The 18,869-nt window shown below is 42.6% G+C and overlaps 2 protein-coding genes across 2 annotated transcripts in view; both read right to left on the reverse strand.

Annotated features, from left to right (window-relative positions):
* Positions 1–117: 117 nt before the first annotated feature.
* Positions 118–18,869, reverse strand: part of LOC311596250 (uncharacterized protein) — a gene marked incomplete at its 5' end in the record, with an annotated part of 47,896 nt that continues 29,144 nt past the window's right edge. Inside the window, one exon of the mRNA XM_084779520.1 lies at positions 118–2,987. Within this exon, the coding sequence (XP_084635646.1) occupies positions 429–2,987 (2,559 nt within the window). The 3' untranslated portion in view covers positions 118–428. The remainder of the gene's footprint in view (positions 2,988–18,869) is intronic.
* Positions 6,251–18,755, reverse strand: LOC311596573 (protocadherin beta-18-like). The gene is made up of 2 exons (XM_084780173.1): positions 13,831–18,755; positions 6,251–9,413 (listed from the first exon to the last, which is right to left on the reverse strand). Exons 1-2 carry the CDS (start codon positions 14,687–14,689, stop codon positions 7,858–7,860), a joined length of 2,415 nt encoding a protein of 804 aa, XP_084636299.1. The 5' UTR covers positions 14,690–18,755; the 3' UTR covers positions 6,251–7,857.

Raw genomic sequence — 18,869 nt, forward strand, 5'->3', positions numbered from 1 at the left:
TTGTAGACCTCTCAGGGCTTCTTTTCAACAGGTGCAATGGTTACATCACAGGATAGATTTCCCAATATATCAACATATTCGATAGTTTAAAACATTTAAAAAATGTCCAGACTAGGGTGGTTTTTAAAAATACACTTACTTAAAAGTAATATCCATAATAATAAGCCACAAGAAAAACTACAAAAATACATGCTTGAAACTTTCAACTACTCCTAAAATGGTCTGCAGGTGAAAGTGCAACTGGAAAAGGCAGATGGGGGAAGAGTGATTCTGTGGTATTTACAACTTAGGATATCCTAGAGAACGAGCTACAGAATAATTTACCATCTTACTACAAGTGCTACTATAAACTGAAAAGTAGGAGGAGCATAATAAAATGCAAACACTAGGAGATTTGAAGATATGTGAACTGAGAGAAATACACAAAATCAGATCTGGTCGCTAAACAACCCAAAACTATTGCGTAAAGAAGGACTTCCCTCCATTTCTTTCCCAGAGAACTGAGGTGGTAGGTTGGGGGAAACTGGCTTCAAGAACCTGAACTCATTGGTCTCAGTACCTCCCATCAGACACACTTCATACTGGTAGCTCTGAGACAGTGTCCCTGTACCGCTGATGTCCACGAGGTGGCCAGGAAAGTGTCCCTCAGGCACAGAGCAGCCACCCAGAGAGGCCTCCCTGGCCCTCCTGCACAGCCTCACCCCCACAAACAGCAGCACAGACAGGAGGAACAGTGAAGACACAGAAGCCAAGGCAATGACCAGATACAATGTGAGCGCATCCTCAACACCCTGTGCCGGATCACGAGCCACCTCAGGTAGAGGCAAGTAGGGCTGAGAGAAGCCATCCACGACCAGCACATGCAGAGTGACGCTGGTTGAGCTTGGAGGCTCGCCATTGTCCTTGACCAGCAGCAGCAGCCTGTGCTTGGTTGCCTCTCGCTCACTCAGCAGCCTGGTGGTGCGCACCTCGCCATTGTGAGCCCACACGCTGAACAGCCCGGGCTCCGTGGCCTTGAGCAGCTGGAATGATAGCCAGGCATTCTGGCCCGAGTCGCGGTCCACTGCCACCACCTTGGTGACCAGGTAGCCAGGTTCAGCTGCCCTGGGCAGCAGCTCTGTGCAGGGCGCAGAGGCGTTCTGCAGCGGGTAGAGCACAAAGGGCGCATTGTCGTTGTCGTCCAGCACCAGCACGCGCACCAGCACCTGGCTGCTGAGCGCGGGTGAGCCTAGGTCTGTGGCGCCCACGCCGAACTCGAAGCTCTGCAGGGCCTCATAGTCTAGCGCCCTGAGTGCGAAGAGCTGCCCATTGTCTGCGTTGATGGAGATAAGAGAGGCGAGGGGCAGCTGCTGGTCATGAGGTGGTAGCAGCAGAGAGTAAGTGATGTGGGCATTGGAGCCTGAATCTATGTCTGTGGCGCTGATGGTGCCTATGTGCAGGGCGGGGCTGTTGTTCTCCCGGACAAACAGGGTGTAGGAGGTTTGGGTGAAGGCAGGGGCATTGTCGTTGATGTCTGAGACCTGCACTGTAATGGTGTGCTGGGTTGTGAGCCTGGGTGTGCCCAGGTCGCTGACTGTGATGGTGATGTTGTACTCAGCTCTGCTCTCTCTGTCCAGCGCTCCCTCCGTTTCTAGGTGGTAGTAATTTTCAATAGAAGATTTTAGCACAAAAGGGAGGTCCTCCGGAATAGAACAAACCATCCTGCTATTCTCTCCGGAGTCCTTGTCTCGGACACTAAAAATCATAACTAAAGTCTCTGCCGTGTTTTCTGGGATTGGGCTGATGAATGATGACACAGTAATTTCGGGAAAATTGTCATTCACATCCATCACCTGAATTCTTACTGTAGACTTCCCAAAAAGTCCTCCCCGATCAGTAGCTTTAATGATGACTGAGTAGGATTCAGTTGTTTCAAAGTCCAAATAGCCTATTAAACTTATTTCTCCAGAGTGTTTGTTAATTGCGAATGTTTTCCGGATATCCTCTGATGCATGGGAAAAGGAGTAGGATACTTCACCATTAATTCCTGAGTCTAAATCCCAGGCGGATGTAGTGATAATCAGTGAGCCAAGCAAGCTATTCTCTGGAATCTTCACTTCATAGAACACGTGCTCAAACTCAGGGGAGTTGTCATTAATATCTATGATTCTCACCCGAACCAAGGCTGTCCCAGACCTGGGAGGAGTGCCACCATCCAAAGCAGTGAGGATGAGGATGAGCTCTGGCTGCTCCTCATAATCCAGTGCCTTGTCCAAAACTAACTCTGGGTATTTCCTGCCATCCGGATTAACCCTCATTGTAATGTGGAAATGAGAGCTCTGGCTTATCGTGTAGCTTTTTACAGCATTGGTCCCTACATCTAAATCTGCCGCGCTTTCTAGTAAGAACACAGCACCAACGGGGCTGTTCTCTGGGATTTCTAGAACCATTTCCTTCTCCAAGAATATGGGGGAGTTGTCATTTATATCCATGACCTGAAGCTCAACTTGCAAGATCTGTAAGGGGCTTTTCATTACCACTTGAAAGGGCAGCACACAGGGCTCCGTGGAGCCACACAGCTCCTCCCGGTCTAGCGGTTCGCTCAGGAGCAAATCTCCTGTACTCACATTCAGTTGCAAGGGCAGTTTGTTATAATTAGAGGCCACCTGAGCCCCTCGTGAAGACAGCTCAGCCACCTCGAGCCCCAGGTCCTTTATCAAATTCCCTACCAAGGCCCCACTCAGCGTTTCCTCCACCACGGAAAGTCTCCCAGGCTCAGCGTGTGCCTCAGACATTCCCAGCAAAACAAAGAGAAGCAGGACTTGCCTTGTCTGCAGATAGCGTCCCCATGGGTTCTCCATGGCTCCTTCCCAGCAGGCTTCTGGCAGAATCACTTCTGGTCCACCATGTAATTCCGTAAAAGGTGCCCCTTGATTTGTCCACAGGATCCTCAGAATCCGAAGGATTAATGGTTTCTTGATAGCACCTTCATGGCTTGTTATTTCTTCCTAGTTTTCTGTGCTCATTTGGGCTGTGTGGCTGCAGCACTTAAGATAATTTTTTCCTGTAACATTATCCTGCAGCGCCACCATGTGTCTTCACGGATTTTCACAGTTTGTGATGAATGCTACTTAAATTCCATTCACATCAAGTGTCCCCCAGAAACAAATATTTGTTTTTATGTGATTACTAGTATATTTTTCATCACCATTCTTTATAACTCATGGTGATGTTAGTGTTTGTTTTAAAGCACTTGTTAAGTATTTCAAGAACATGTGTTAGGTTTAACACATTCCTTCACCACTTGGCCTTGGTTAGATGGAAAGGGAAAGAGAAAGTGTCCATGGAAAGCTCCAGTTATGAAACTGGATTATCCAGGAGATGGTACACACTAAGGGACATTAAGGGACAGTTTCTTACAAGTAACAAAAATTCATTAAGTGGTGCACAAATACAAACATGTGCTGCCTTGTGTAAAGCATACTCTTACTCCTAAAGCTGACCTCCCCCAGTTTCTCAAAATAGCCTGCCAATAACACAACATACAGAGGTTCAGGGGAAAAATGAGAGAGATTTGCTTTCCTAAAGAGAGCAAAAATTGAATCTCCGATGAAACCAAGCAATGCCATTTTTCTGCTAGTGAAGCAATATACAGTTACTTTAATAGAGCATTATAGGGATAGTTTTTAGTCACAGAGCCCAAAGACCTGCCCGTTGGTTCCTTAACTCCGGTGAGTATCATCCGAGAAACGTGGAGGGGTTTTAGCCCTAACTAAAGTTCACAGTTGCTACTGAAGGAGGATGCTGTTGGGACTGGATGCTAGGAACACATCAGTGACATCCACTATTGAAAGCTTCAGAAGTGTCCCAGGAATGGATGAACAGTTGGGGTTGAAAAATGCTAAATTTAAATTGAATTTTTAAAATATAAGTTCTATATATAGTTGAAAAAAACAGCGCAAAGATAGAAACTGAAAGATAGGTGGTCTGGATGGATGCACAGTTATCCTCCTACCTTTAAACCCCCCTTAAGCTTATATTGAGACCTCATTAAATTAAAGTGCACAAGGTAGCACACACGTGTTTAATGGTAGAAAGCAGATGGAAGAAACTCATAATGAAGCTCCAGAAAATGGCTAAAACCCACCACTAGAGATAGGGCAACCAATACACTTGTCTAACAATGCCATTTACATACCAGATTCAGAGAAATGGGAAGATTAAAGTTTATCATGTGGTGAACAAGTTATCATTTGAAAGTGTATTTACAGTAGTGTTGACTTCTCTGTTCTCAGTGTCTACAGAGACAGAAGCATCACTTGTGGTAGAGAATGGATAACTGATTTGAAAATATTAGCAAATTTCTCTAGTCTTTGGCATTTAAGTAGTGCTGAAAACTAAGGAAAGTAGAACTTAAGACTTTGAATAGTGAGATTTCAAGTCTATTCTCAAGCAGCACTCCCAGACTGCAGAAAACAAGGGACATCCCAGAATTCTAACCTGGAACCGTGAAAGCTCAAATACATGCTTACACTTACTGATGTTGTGGAACTTCTTACATAATACCTCTATGGTAACATTATAGTGAAGTCTTGCCATCGACTCCTGTTTAGTTACTAAGGGTTGGTATCCAGTGTTTTAGTGCAGCTTTCTTCATTATGATAACACATCCAATGCCTACATGATATCTGAAGGAATGACAACAGGAAGTAGGAAGGCCGAAACCAACATACATGGCCATATTGTTCAGTGAGTAAAGCCACTTTCTATGCAAACCTGGGGACCTGATTTTGACCCCTAGTATCTATGTAAAAATCCAGATGCAGTACTGCACATCTTTAATCAAAGCACAGACAGTAGATGTAGACAAGAGAATCAACACACACACACACACACACACACACACACCTACAAAATAAAAAGAAAAGAGGAAATGCATATAGTCAGATGGAAGAAAATGTCTCTGGTAAATGTCTGATTAATATCCTCAGAAATATAAAATCTAAGAACAAAAGTTTACTAATTATTATACTTACATCTCCCATGACTCTGTGTGTTTCAAGTGCATGTACCCATCTCATGTTAATAACACTTGTATGCAGTGTGTGTTCTTATTATCAGAAAAATAATGGGTTAAAACTGGGGCATATTGAGTTGTGTGTGCCTTTAGTCTCAATATACAAGAGATACAGTCAGAAAGACTGAAAAATTGAACCTATCTTATACCATATAGTTGAACCCTGATTCAAAGGTGAAAAAGGAAACAGAATAGATTAGAAGACTTTAGTGCCCTTTACAAACTGTATAATTTTGGTTAATTTCTTGAACTTTCTTAGTTTTAAAAATGATTATAGAATACTAATAATACTGTATAGTACATCTTCATAATATAGTCAAAGAGGGCAAATTACAGATAGAAAAAAATATCACATTTCCAGTGAGTACTGTTTAAAAATAGGAAAATGAAATAAGCCTTCCAAAACTAGATATTTATCTGACAAAAGGAAAGCTTACAAATAAAGACTGAGTGATTAAATAGCAGTGCAAGAAAGTAGAATGAGAGGCCAATAGAATGGAAATATAAAATGAAATGAGTTTAGAGTCCTATAGAACTCATCCAGTCAGTCAAATATTTCATCTAGATCTTTACAAAGAGAAAGGAGAAAACTTATAGCAAACTAAAATGAAGTTCTCTCTGAATTAATAGTCTAAACTTGATAGTGTATATCCTTATGAGCAAGTTAACAAAGAATTAGCCCATGCTATGGTATTTTCAGACTGCTGAGGGTGGGTTTTCCAGTGATTCCAGAATGAGTAGGAAAAATATTGCAGAAAATGGAATAGGGTTTAGAATGGAATTGTCCTCGCGAAATATGAGTCTACACAATTAAGAAAAGGAAAAGTGCTTTTTAAATCTGAAGGAGAAAAAGTTTCAAATTATTCTTTTATACCCAGTCAAACTATCAACCAAATGAAAAGATTGCTTCACTATGTAAACTATCAAAAGCTGTGTTTTTTTCAGCTACTTTTGCATCTATTTTAAATAAACTGGCTGCCAACCAAGTAAGAAAGTAAACTCAGAAATGATACTGGGTCCTATAAAAGGTGGGTTAGGTAGGGAAAGTATTAAAAGCAGAACTATGAGTAAAAGATCTCTAGGAAATAAACACTATCAATTTGTATGTGATCTATTTTAATATCTGAAGGCAAATAGTCAATATTCAAGAGAACTATGATATGAAAAAAATCAGTAGCAAATATAAAGTGCTAACCCACTGCTTTGTTTGCTCACTTAGCATGGAAAGAGAGGGGTGGAAAAATCATTAGCAAATAGAAATTTAGTCAAATCTAAAATAGTAGCTATCATCTCTGGGAAAGATGTTTTCAAGAAAGGAAAGATAATCGTACTGCACTACTAAGTATGTATACATAAAACATCTTATTGAGGTGGAGCTTAATATTAGTTTCATTGCAGGGATGGTACTCATTTAGAAAGACTTGGGTTTTACCCTAGAAAGCCACAGAAACAAAACTGACAACATTTTTCTGACAATTCTACAAGAAACAAGAAGGGAAATGTGCATAATTTTGTGTGTGTGTGTGTGTGTGTGTGTGTGTGTGTGTGTGTGTGTGTGTCTATTAATGGAAAATAGGAGCAGTAAATAGTGGATAACACATAAAAGCTGTATATCAAGATAAAGTCTAAACAAACCACCTGGAAATATATCATAATTGAAGAACAACATGCAGAAAGAGATTAGACTTAAAAAGCATTTTCTCTGTAACCTTTAATTTATCTTAGTTTCTAAATCTGACAATTCATTGTTTCAACATAAAATGAAAATTATCTTTTCAACAGTTCATCACGAGGGTCACACAAAACTTTAAATGTGTTCAAATTATGTTGATTTTCATGCAGAGTATTGCATTGTATTTTCCTTAGATGACACAATCTGTTTTGTACGTCAGCAAAAATGAACATTAGAAAGAGCTCTTGTCAGGTGGTGGCTCATGCATTTGATCCCAGCACTTGGGAGGCAGAGGCAGGCGGATCTCTGTGAGTTTGAGGCCAGCCTGGTCTACAGAGCTAATTCTAGGACAGCCAAGACCACAGGAAGAAACAAAAAACAAGCAAAGAAACAAATGAGCTCTTAAGGGGAATGGGCGATGAAATAGCTGTGATTAGAAAGCAGAATGGGGCACTTGCTGGGAAAAAGAAGGGAAGCAGTGAGGCAGCAAGGGTTGGGAGTGAATGAGACTAAAACATGGCTCATGCTGAAACCTGCTCATTAGTATGCTAGCACAAAATTATCAGAAACATGGGAGGGGACTCCTAGGGAGGAAGAGAAGTAACAGCAGTTGCAGGGAGATTTGGCAAGAGGTTTAAAATAAACATAATGCATGACATAGATGCATGAAACTGTCAAAGAACAAACTCAGTGAAAGTTTTAAAAAAACACAGCTTTTAAGAGTGAGTATAAAGTATGCCTTGCTAGAGATAGAGCTCAGTGGTGGAACAGTTGCTTAGCATGCAAAAAGGCTTGAGGTTAAGTCATAGGGACAAAAGAAGACAAAACAGTAGCAACAAAAACCCAAACCTCGGTTATCTGTAATGAGAAATAATAGCAAATTATTGTACACTATAAAAGAATAAAAAGCCTCAAAATGAAAGCAGTACGCACTCTATTAAAAAAAAAAAAACTAAGCACCTAAACAACCACTAAAGTAAAAACATTGTAAAAATGTAAACGTGACTTACTTGATAGTTGAAAACAAAGTTAGTTTTGTTGTGTAGCAATTACTACATATGATAATATTTATATGGCATCATCATACATTAAATGGAATGAGATGTTACTCAAAATTAAATAAGAAACTTCAAAATGTGGGCGTGTCATCACTACCTCTCTGGGAACCATGAGCATGAAAATCAGGGTAAGTTGGTTTCAAGAACTTGAAATCACTGCTTTCTCCCATTAAACACACCTCATACTGGTAGCTCTGGGACAGGGTTCCTGTGCCGCTGACGTCCACCAGGTGGCCCGGAAAGTGGCCCTCAGGCACAGAGCAGACACCAAGAGAAGCTGCCCTGGCCCTCTTGCACAGCCTCACCCCCACGAACAGCAGCACAGACAAGAGGAACAGTGAAGACACAGATGCCAAGGCAATGACCAGGTACAGCGTGAGCGTGTCTTCATCTTGCGCGGATTCGTGCGCCACCTCTGGCAGAGGCAGGTAGGGCTGAGAGAAGCCATCCACCACCAACACATGCAGAGTGACACTAGCAGAGCGCGGAGGCTCGCCATTGTCCTTGACTATCAGAAGCAGCCTGTGCTTGGTTATATCGCGCTCGCTCAGCATCCTTGTGGTGCGCACCTCGCCATTGTGCGCCCACACGCTGAACAGCCCAGGCTCTGTGGCCTTAAGTAGCTGGAACGACAGCCAGGCATTCTGGCCCGAGTCGCGGTCCACTGCCACTATCTTGGTGACCAGATAGCCAGGCTCAGCAGCCCTGGGCAGCAGCTCAGTGCAGGGCGCAGAGGCGTTCTGCAGCGGGTAGAGCACAAAGGGCGCATTGTCGTTGTCATCCAGCACCAGCACGCGCACCAGGGCCTGGCTGCTGAGCGCTGGTGAGCCTTGGTCTGTGGCGCCCACGCGGAACTCGAAGGCTTGCAGGGCCTCATAGTCCAGTGCCCTGAGCGCGAACAGCTGCCCGTTGTCCGCATTAATGGAGATGAGCGAGGTCAGGGCCAGCTGCGGGTCCTCAGGCATCAGTGAGTAGGTGATGTGGGCATTGGAGCCAGAGTCTGAGTCTGTGGCGCTGATGGTGCCTATGTGCAGGGCGGGGCTGTTGTTCTCCCGGATGAACAGGGTGTAGGAGGCTTGAGTGAAGGCGGGGGCGTTGTCGTTAAGGTCGGATACCTGTACTGTTAAGTTGTGTTCAGTTTTGAGCTTTGGGGTTCCCAGATCGGTGACCGTGATGGTGATGTTGTACTCATCTCTGCTCTCTCTGTCCAGTGCACCGTCTGTCATCAGGATGTAAAAATTGTCTACGGAGTGTCTTAGAAGGAAAGGCAAATTTTCTTGAATGTAGCAAACCGTCTTTCCATTTTCTCCAGAGTCTCTGTCGTTAATCCTAAAAACTGCCAGCACGGTTTCAGGAGAGTTCTCAACAACTTCATCGACTAGTGATGACATGATCAGTTCAGGGCGGTTGTCATTGATGTCTAAAACCTGAACTATAACCACACATCTCGCTGCAAGGCCCCCACCATCAACTGCCTGTATATTTAACTTATAGGACTTTACCAACTCATAGTCAAGCAAGGCTCGAAGCATGATTTCGCCAGAGACAGGATTGATTTGAAAGGTTGCTCTAATATCTTCGGAAGCATCAAAAAATGAATAGGATACTTCCGCATTGACTCCAGAGTCTACATCTTCTGCGGAGACCTTAAGAACAGCAAGTCCCACTGGGCTGTTTTCTGGAGTCTGGGTTTGATAAACGTCCTGGGGAAACTGTGGAGCATTATCATTGATGTCCAAGACCACAATACGTATGGCGGCCGTCCCAGACCTGGGTGGAGACCCACCATCAAGCGCTGTGACTGTTAAACTGAACTCCTGGTACTCCTCCCAATCCAGAGCTTTGTCTAGCACCAGCTCTGGGTATATCTTCCCCTCATCACCGTCACGAATTGTAATATGAAAAAAATCATTGGGGCCGATGGTGTAGTTTTGGATGCCGTTCCATCCTCCATCTGAGTCCTGTGCTCTTTCTAATAGAAATGCTGCCCCCACCTCTGCATTTTCTGGTATTTTTAAAATCATCACTTTGTCCTGGAACGTGGGTGAGTGATCGTTTATATCCACGATGCTCAGCTCAGCCCGGTAAATCTGAAAGGGATTGTCCATTAAAATTTGGAAACACAGCATGCAGGGCTCTGTGGAGCCGCACAGCTTCTCCCGGTCCAGTTTCTCATTGGTGAGCAAATCTCCAGTGTGGGAATCCAGGAACAAGTGCTGTTGGTTGTCATCAAAAACCACTCTAGCTCTCTTTGCAGCCAGCGCTTCCACCCCTAGCCCCAGATCCATTGCCAGATTCGCCACAAATGAGCCCCGTTCTGTTTCCTCAGTCACTGAATAACGTCCAAACTCAGCACCAGCCAAACACAGTCGCCCAAACAGAAAGAGAAATAGCACTTGCCTTTGCCTGGGGAAGCGTGATACCCTGGCTGCCATTGTTTCTTCTTTCCTTACTATAGGTCTCAGCCACATCTCCCAGCACTCATAAACTTCAGATGTTCCACCTATCTGGAAGGATCCAGGGTATTTTTTTTCCTTTCTCAGTCTCGAGGAGCCCCAGCTTTTCCTCCAGCGGTTAGGATTTTCCTTTCGCGCATGTGTGTGTGTGACTTCTATAGGGTGCAGCCTCAGTTTAATTTTCCTTGCATCTCTTTAGCCTGCAGCGCCACCATGTGGCTATCAACAGATTTTAACTGGCTGTATCCAATTTTTGTGTCCACGCATACATCCGTATTAAATCTTTCCTGTAGCAGCTTATATTGGTTTCTTAATTTTTAATTTTGTTTGTTTTGTGAAAATAATGTTGGGACAGGCGCCCATTCATACTGGTTCTCCGTGGCTTCATGGAAAAGTTACCATTCTAACAGTTGGATAAAGGGGCTGTAACGTTTCACTGCTATATTTAACTCCATGCTACTTCTTTCACCTCTGTCATCAGCTCATGCAAACAAAGGGAAAATTGTGAGCAAGTCTTCTAACAACGTATTTCACAGTTCTGAAAATGTGGGCACAGGAACACAAGAAACAGGTAAAGGAAATCTCTGTCACATGTTCCTCAGGAAGCTTATTCAAATTCGATCACATCCCTAAACAGAAGCACCACTCTACAGCCAGACCCGCTCCCCTCTACAATCACACTGCCCCTTCTCTGCACTCAAGTATGTATAACTGTGGCTTATGCACATACCTATGTTTATTATCTGAATAGTGTTTCTTCCAGCTCTATAAGACTCTTCCTCTCCTTCAGTATGTAACCTATTTGGGGCAGGATAGGTGTCTTATCTTTGGTTGGGAAATTATTCAGTCACTAATGTTTATTGAATCAAAGGATTCATGAATGAACATAAGGAGGACAATGTCCTATGATTTCCAGACCCTATCATTTGAAAAATCATATTATTTCACTTACTTATACTTTGAAATTTCTGTTGCTTTTCCTTCTTTTGTCTTTATTTTCTTATACTAGCCTTCATCTATAGAGATAGAGAAAAGTCTTACCTTTGCTTAAATGTTCCTCTTAATGAAATCTAACATGATTTTGTCACTGTGCATTGAATAAAAAGGAGACCAAAACTATGACAAACCAACACATCCTAATTTGGTTGAAAGCACAAATATATCACTAAAACATCTTGCTTAATTTTTTATGTTCAAAGGCCCAGAATGTTCTAAATTTCCCACAATAAGCAAGTGACATAGATTAAACTGTGGGATGTGTACATGAAAAAGTTTAGATAGAGCCCCAAACTCCAGCTCTGTTGAATAGAAAAATCACACAATCTAGTTGATGATAAACATATGCTGTTTATTCAACAGGGTGGGACTGGATTGTAAACCATCGAAAACTCAACATCTGTTTCTAAGGTTTCCATGCAGAACTAAAACAAATTATTAAAGATTTCTGTTTGATGACTTAGAATGCCAAAATTTGTCTTCATTCCCACAAATTTAGCCACATCTACACAAACTCAATATCTTATGATACTATTCTTATTTTTAGATTGACTAGATAATTGGCTTACTTATGACAAATGGATTTTAAATCAAGATATGTAAACAAAGCAAAATAGAACTATATATAGAACTAATCAATAAGACTGCCAATAGAGAAAGGAAATACAGAAATACTAATATTATACATGTACATAACATGCAGCACAGTATCTTAGTAGTTCAAGATGTCTAGGAACAGAGCACTGAAATGAAATGTGTAGAGCTAATGAGGTAAACAAAAAGTGGTAGAAAAGTTTTAACGCTCACATTTAACTGTACAGATAAAGCCTTTTCATGTACTGGAATCATATTAAGAAATTCTATGGGACAAATATGAGTAAAACCAAATGTGTGGCATTTGCATGAACCTGAAAATTAAACCTGTTGCTAGTCACTGGTGTACAGAGTTTAGCTAAGCCACAAGACAGCATTGGAAAGTAAATATCTGTTAAGCAGTTTTCTATTAATGATCAAATCCAAAACTATTTTGGAGTGTAGAATTTTCCTCCATTTCTTTCCCAGAGCACTGGGGCAGGGAACTAGGGAGAACTGGCTTTAAGAAGTTAAAATCGCTGGTCCCAGAAGAGTCACCCATTAGACATACCTCATACTGGTAGCTCTGGGACAGGGTCCCCATGCCTCTTACGTCCACCAGGTGGCCAGGAAAGTGGCCCTCGGGTACAGAGCAGCCACCTAGAGAGGCTGCCCTGGCCCTCCTGCACAGCCTCACCCCAACGAACAGCAGCACAGACAGGAGGAAGAACGAAGACACAGAAGCCAAAGCAATGACTAGGTAGAGTGTTAATGAATCCTCCTCGTGCTCAGGGTCGCGCGCCACCTCAGGCAGAGGCAGGTAGGGTTGAGAGAAGCCATCCACCACCAGCACGTGCAGGGTGACACTGGCTGAACGTGAGGGCTCACCATTGTCCTTGACCAGCAGCAGCAGCCTGTGCTTGGTTGCATCGCGCTCACTCAGCAGCCTGGTGGTGCGCACCTCGCCATTGTGAGCCCACACGCTGAAAAGCCCGGGCTCCGTGGCCTTGAGGAGCTGGAACGACAGCCAGGCATTCTGGCCAGAGTCGCGGTCCACAGCCACCATCTTGGTTACTAGGTAGCCAGGCTCAGCAGCCCTGGGTAGCAGCTCAGTGCAGGGCGCAGAGGCGTTCTGCAGGGGGTAGAGCACAAAGGGTGCATTGTCGTTATCGTCCAGCACCAGCACGCGCACCAGGGCCTGACTGCTGAGCGCAGGTGAGCCTTGGTCTGTAGCGCCCACGCGGAACTCAAAGGCCTGCAGGGCCTCATAGTCCAGCGCCCTGAGCGCGAACAGCTGCCCGTTATCGGTGTTTATGGAGATAAGTGAAGCCAGGACCAGCTGCTGGTCGTGGGATGGCAGCAGCGAGTAGGTGATGTGGGCATTGGAGCCAGAGTCTGAGTCTGTGGCGCTGATGGTGCCTATGTGCAGGGCGGGGCTGTTGTTCTCGCGGACAAACAGGGTGTAGGAGGTTTGAGTGAAAGCGGGGGCATTGTCGTTGATGTCTGAGACCTGCACTGTTATAGTGTGTTGGGTTGTGAGCCTGGGTGTGCCCAGGTCGGTGACAGAGATCGTGATATTGTATTGTGCTCTTTCTTCCCTGTCTAGTGCTCTTTTTGTTATTAAAGTGTAAAAGTTCTTTCCAGAAGGTTTTAGAAGAAAGGGAAGGTCTTCCTCGATCGAAGAAATCACTTTTCCATTGTTCCCCGAGTCAGGATCTCTAACAGTGAAAACAGCAACCACTTCATCTGGGGAGTTTTCTGGGACTGGGCTGGTAAGCGCAGATAGCATCACTTCTGGGGGGTTGTCATTTATGTCCACTACGTGCAGGAGCAGAGTACATTTTCCCGAGAGACCTCCTCCATCCGTGGCCTTGACATCCACCTCATAAGAGGGAATCGTTTCAAAATCGACCTCTTTTCGCAGCCGAATTTCCCCCGTTATAGGATTTACTTCTAACGTCTTGCTTATATCTTCTGAAGGTTGAGAGAGGGCGTACAATACTTTCCCATTATCTCCACTGTCTAAGTCATTGGCTGAGACTGTGACAACCAGGGAGCCTGGGGGGCTATTCTCCGGAATTTGCACTTGGTACATTGCTTGCTGAAACTCTGGTGCATTATCATTGGTGTCCACTACTTCAACGAGAACTTGCGCCATCCCCGACCGCGGAGGAGAGCCACCATCCAAAGCTGTCAGGGTTAACCTCAGCTCAGGCTCCTCCTCCCAATCCAGTTCTTTCTCCAGCACCAGCTCTGGGTACTTCCTGCCGTCACTGCGGTTGCGGGTTACAACCAGGAAATGAGAGTTGGAGCTCAGTTTATAGCTCTGGATATTGTTGGCGTCTACGTCTGAGTCTAGGGCATTATTTAAAGGGAATGTATTTTCCAGGGGACTGTTTTCTGGTATTTTCAGTATCATTTCTCTTTCGCTGAATACGGGAGAATGGTCATTTATGTCCTTAACCCTCAGCTCAGCTTGAAACACCTCTAAAGGGTTTTCCATCAACACTTGGAAGTGCAGAACGCAAGGCTCAGTGGGGCCACATAGCTCCTCTCGGTCTAGTTTCTCATTTATGAGCAAATCTCCAGATTGAATGTTGAGCTGCAAATACTCTTTGCCTTCCTGGGAAATGATCCGAGCCCGGCGGGTGGCTATCTCTGTCAGCTCCACCCCCAGATCTTTTCCAAGATTTGCCACAAAGGTGCCCCTCTCCCTTTCTTCCTCTATGGAGTAGGGACCCAGTTCCGTGCTTGCCCCAGACACACTGAGCAAAACAAAGAAAACCAGGACTTGCCTTTGTCTCAGACTGTGCATCCTTGCAGCCTCCAGGGCTCCTCCCTGTGTTTTCTTCACAGCGTTGCGTATGCCCAGAATCATGACAGCGCTATCTTACAGTCCAGAACGACAAAATCAAACCTCCAAATAGAATATAAAAGGTTTCACACTCGCCTCTACTTTGGCTGGAAAAGGCACGTCTTTTGCTTCTAGGTGGTGAGAAAGTGGTCCCGGCAAGGGAAGAAATTGCAGAAGCCAATTTCTATCCTCTGTCTTCTTAACCTGCAGCGCCACCGCGCGGTCTCACGGAGTCTTACATTTTCAGATTTAACTAGAGGCAGAATTCTCCAAGGCATGTGGACTAAACTATGAAACATGAATCACTGGCTTCTTTTTACAAGCTGCTTTCATGTGTATGGATAAAACATTGAGTTATTGTATTGAAGTAAGTACAAAAGTAAGCTATCATTCATGGTGTTGAGTATGGAATGCTGTCGATGTGTCAATAACTAAATATGATCGTGTAATCAACATTTAACCTGAAAACGTGCATTGAGGGATAAAAGTGTCTCAAAAAAACATGGGGACAGTTTCACAAGCACACATTTTCCACCATACATACTACAAACGTGTAATATGTTACAAATGAATAGACAATGCAAAATTTCAGCTAGTGGATTCTACAGGATATAGACTTGTCTTATTAAAGAACTAATGGATTCCTTCTTTTCTCTAACATCCAAGGAAGAGGATTTTAAGTTTTCCCGATGTTAAATTACTAGAAAATTATTTCACAAATAAACATATATGGGCCTGGATTGATTTTTGTATTTACCATGAATAATGTGCATGTTTAAAAAAATATACAGCTTCGAGATATAACATATACTTAAATGCGTCCATTTGAAAGTATAAAGCTCATATGCTTTTAATATACAAGTGATGCTACCAACATCAAGGTCAGCTTTGGAGCATGTAAGAACCTTGCATCCTTTAACTATCACCTTAGTATTTCTCCCTTTCCTCTCTGCAGAGCCCAAAGGAATCATTAGTCTCTTTTCTGGTCTCTACAGAGTTCTGTGTTGTAAACTTCCACATGACTGAGATGACAGGATATTTGGACCTCTATGGTTAGCTTTCTTCCCTTAGCCTGAGGCTTTCAAGCCTAATCCAAATTCTAGTATGTGTCAGTATTTTATTATATTTTTTTGGCTGAAGCAGGCTTATGTTTATTTGGACACTTAGGATATTTCTACCCTTGTATTCTTCAGAACAGTATAGCTATGAAGATTTATGTACCTATTTTATGTGGACATATTTGTATTTCTCTAGGAGTTGAATTGTTTACCACATAATAGCTCTATATTTACCACTGTGTCAGGGTTCCAATATTATGACATCCTCCCAATGCTTACCCTTTAACCCTCTGGTCCTAGCCATCCCAGCAGATATGAATGCCTTGCTCTGATGTTGATGATGTTGATTTGTGTTTCCCTGATGAGGGATGTTACACAGCCTTTCATGTGCTTATTAGCCATTGGCATATCTTCTTTGGAAACTATTCTGGTCTTTGATTATTTTTAATTGAATTGTTCATCTTTTACTAATTGTGCTGTTAGCATTTAAAAAATACATTTAGACTTTAAAATCTATTTTAAAACAGAGTTTAAATTGTATATCGAAAGCCTGGATCATTTTTGTGTTCTTTTGTTTAGGTTTTCTGTTTTTATAATTTGAACCGTGTTGCAGTAAACAGTCACAAAGGGCAGGGGAGGAAGTTCAGTGAAAAAACATCTCTAGCATACATGAAGTTAGAGTCTGAAATCCAGTACCACACAGACACTGACACCCTTATCAATTTATTGTCTTTGCTAAAGATCCTCTAGAGCCATTAATTGAATTTCTCAAGTCAATGAGGCCTAAAATATTGTTATAATAATCTTTTGGGGGCCTTCATTTGACAGAAAAATAGCCACTCAAAGGTGCCACAGAATCTATAATTATGTTACCTTGCCCAGCAAGAAAATCCATTGGAAACCCAATTAAGTTAAAGATCCCCCATGAACAGGAGATTGCCCTTCATTATCTAAATAAGACTCTTATTAAATCTGGACAAAGGATTTTTATTCAAATAATATCTCCTGGGTGGTTCAGAGGGAAATGGAAGCCATGATTCAGGCTGTGAAGTCAGAGGAAGGGGCCAAGCACTCATGCATTGTTGGCAGTATCTAGATGGAAAAGACAAAATAGGTTCTGTAGTCTCCAGAACACAACGTGTCCCCATGCACTGGTGTCATTAGTTCCCCTAGACACTTATTAGACTTTTGATTTACAAACTACGAGATAAAACATTGTATTGCTTTAAGCAACTGGTTGTGAAGTTTTTGACAGCAATAGAAAACCCAAACAGGACATGTATATGGATTATTGTGTGCCCACCAGCTGAACCACCAAAAACTGATAGCTTCTACAAGAGTAGCATTATCATTGCAAATGCTAAAGAATTTCTTGTTCAGTTCTGATGAGCCATTCTTTAAAAAGTCATGTATGGACCACTGATGTCTTCCAGAATCATTTAAGCATTAATGAAGGCATTGATGGACGCTACTTTGCCAAAGGCATAAGGTTAACTGTAACAGAAAGTAATTGAAAACATATCAATTTTTCTACAGAATTCAAACAATCTCTCAGTTACTTAAATACAAAAATTCATCCAGAATGTTGCTAGTTGCTTTTTAAAATTAATTTTCAGCAATACTGCTAGAAGGCAATCGCTTTCCAACAGCATTTCCAATGCTGAAATGAGCATAAGATATTCAGCTTTGATAAAGGCACCACTATATACAAAGTATATAATATGTGAGAGTTTATGGAAAGGTGACTGAAGGGACAGTATACAATGCTCAATTAACACAACCACAGAGTAACTCTGCTGCCTATGTAGGACAAGTCACTTCCTCAATAATGCATGTGACATGGCACAAACAGGAATGTAATCAGGCTTATTTCTTCATCATGAAGAGAAGTTGTAGTGTAATCTAGCTTTACTTAGGTTTTTGATTCTGTGAGCACTTTGGGCTTATCTTCTAAGCCGTGTGGTCGCTGCTCTAGAAAGACATACAAAATGAGAGATAATGGTTACATTTACACATGCTCATTTTATTTGTGGAATGGGACCAATGTATTTCCCTGCATAGGAAAATAATGCTATCAGTGTATGCCTGCCAGTATAGCATGCTATTAAGAACTGGGTCATCAAATCAGGTAACTTGGGTTGTATCTCAGACTTTCCCATTTATTGGCCAGAATCATAAGTGAGTGAGTTGGTTAATGTTTCCACAGAGCTCTCTGACTAGTCCAGATAATTGAACAAAGAAGGTGGACATGTGATATCAACCTCTGACCTCCAGCATACAGAGGTACACATGTTCAAGGGCACCTGAAAGCACACATGCACAAACAGGCACACATACGTAACCCATACAAACACATAAAATTAGATTCCATAGTATAAAAGCTAAAATAAAAACATAGAATGTCCTTTATCTCTGAATTTAAAAAAGTTTAGTATTGGCCACACAGGGAATAATATAACAACTCCTGAGTCACCAGGGAACCTTTCTCTGTTAAGTTATTCCATGCTATTTTAGTCCACCACTCTTGTCACAGAGACAACAAGAGTATTTGTGCACCCGTGATGTAATGCATACCCCAGAGAGAACATAGTGTTAAAGGGTAAATGGGCAAGGAAACCCCTTTACAGGTGAGACATATCCTTCAAAAGTTCTTGGAAGTTTGAGGTGGGTATATCAGTGATACTGTCATTACCTGGCATGTATGGGCCACTAGGTTTATCCTCAACTAAAAAGTTTTGGAAACTGCCTCATTTTTACATCTCACCACAACCTAGCCATATGCCCAGCTGTATTTGCCAAGGAAGACAGTGAAAATGTATGAAAACTATGCATACCAATGGCTAGAATGAAATTTGAAACAAAACAGTATAAAGAAGGGGGGAAAAGAGTGAATACAAGCTGGTGCAGCTTCCTTTACTGACAAACATTTCCCAGAAGAGAAAAGTCAATTTTACTGATGTGCTATTTCAGTTTAGCAGGTTAACAAGGGGCAGCTCTTGGAACCTCCTCCTCCTCCTCCTCTTCCTCCTCTTCCTCCTCCTCCTCCTCCTTGTCCTCCTCCTCCTCCTCAACAACAACAACAACAACAAAGTGGAAAGACATTTAAAATAGTGATGTTAAAACTAAAAGCAGGCTAATGAAGACCC

Source organism: Acomys minous (assembly GCF_964271855.1).
Source record: "Acomys minous genome assembly, chromosome: 4".
Taxonomy (NCBI): domain Eukaryota; kingdom Metazoa; phylum Chordata; class Mammalia; order Rodentia; family Muridae; genus Acomys; species Acomys minous.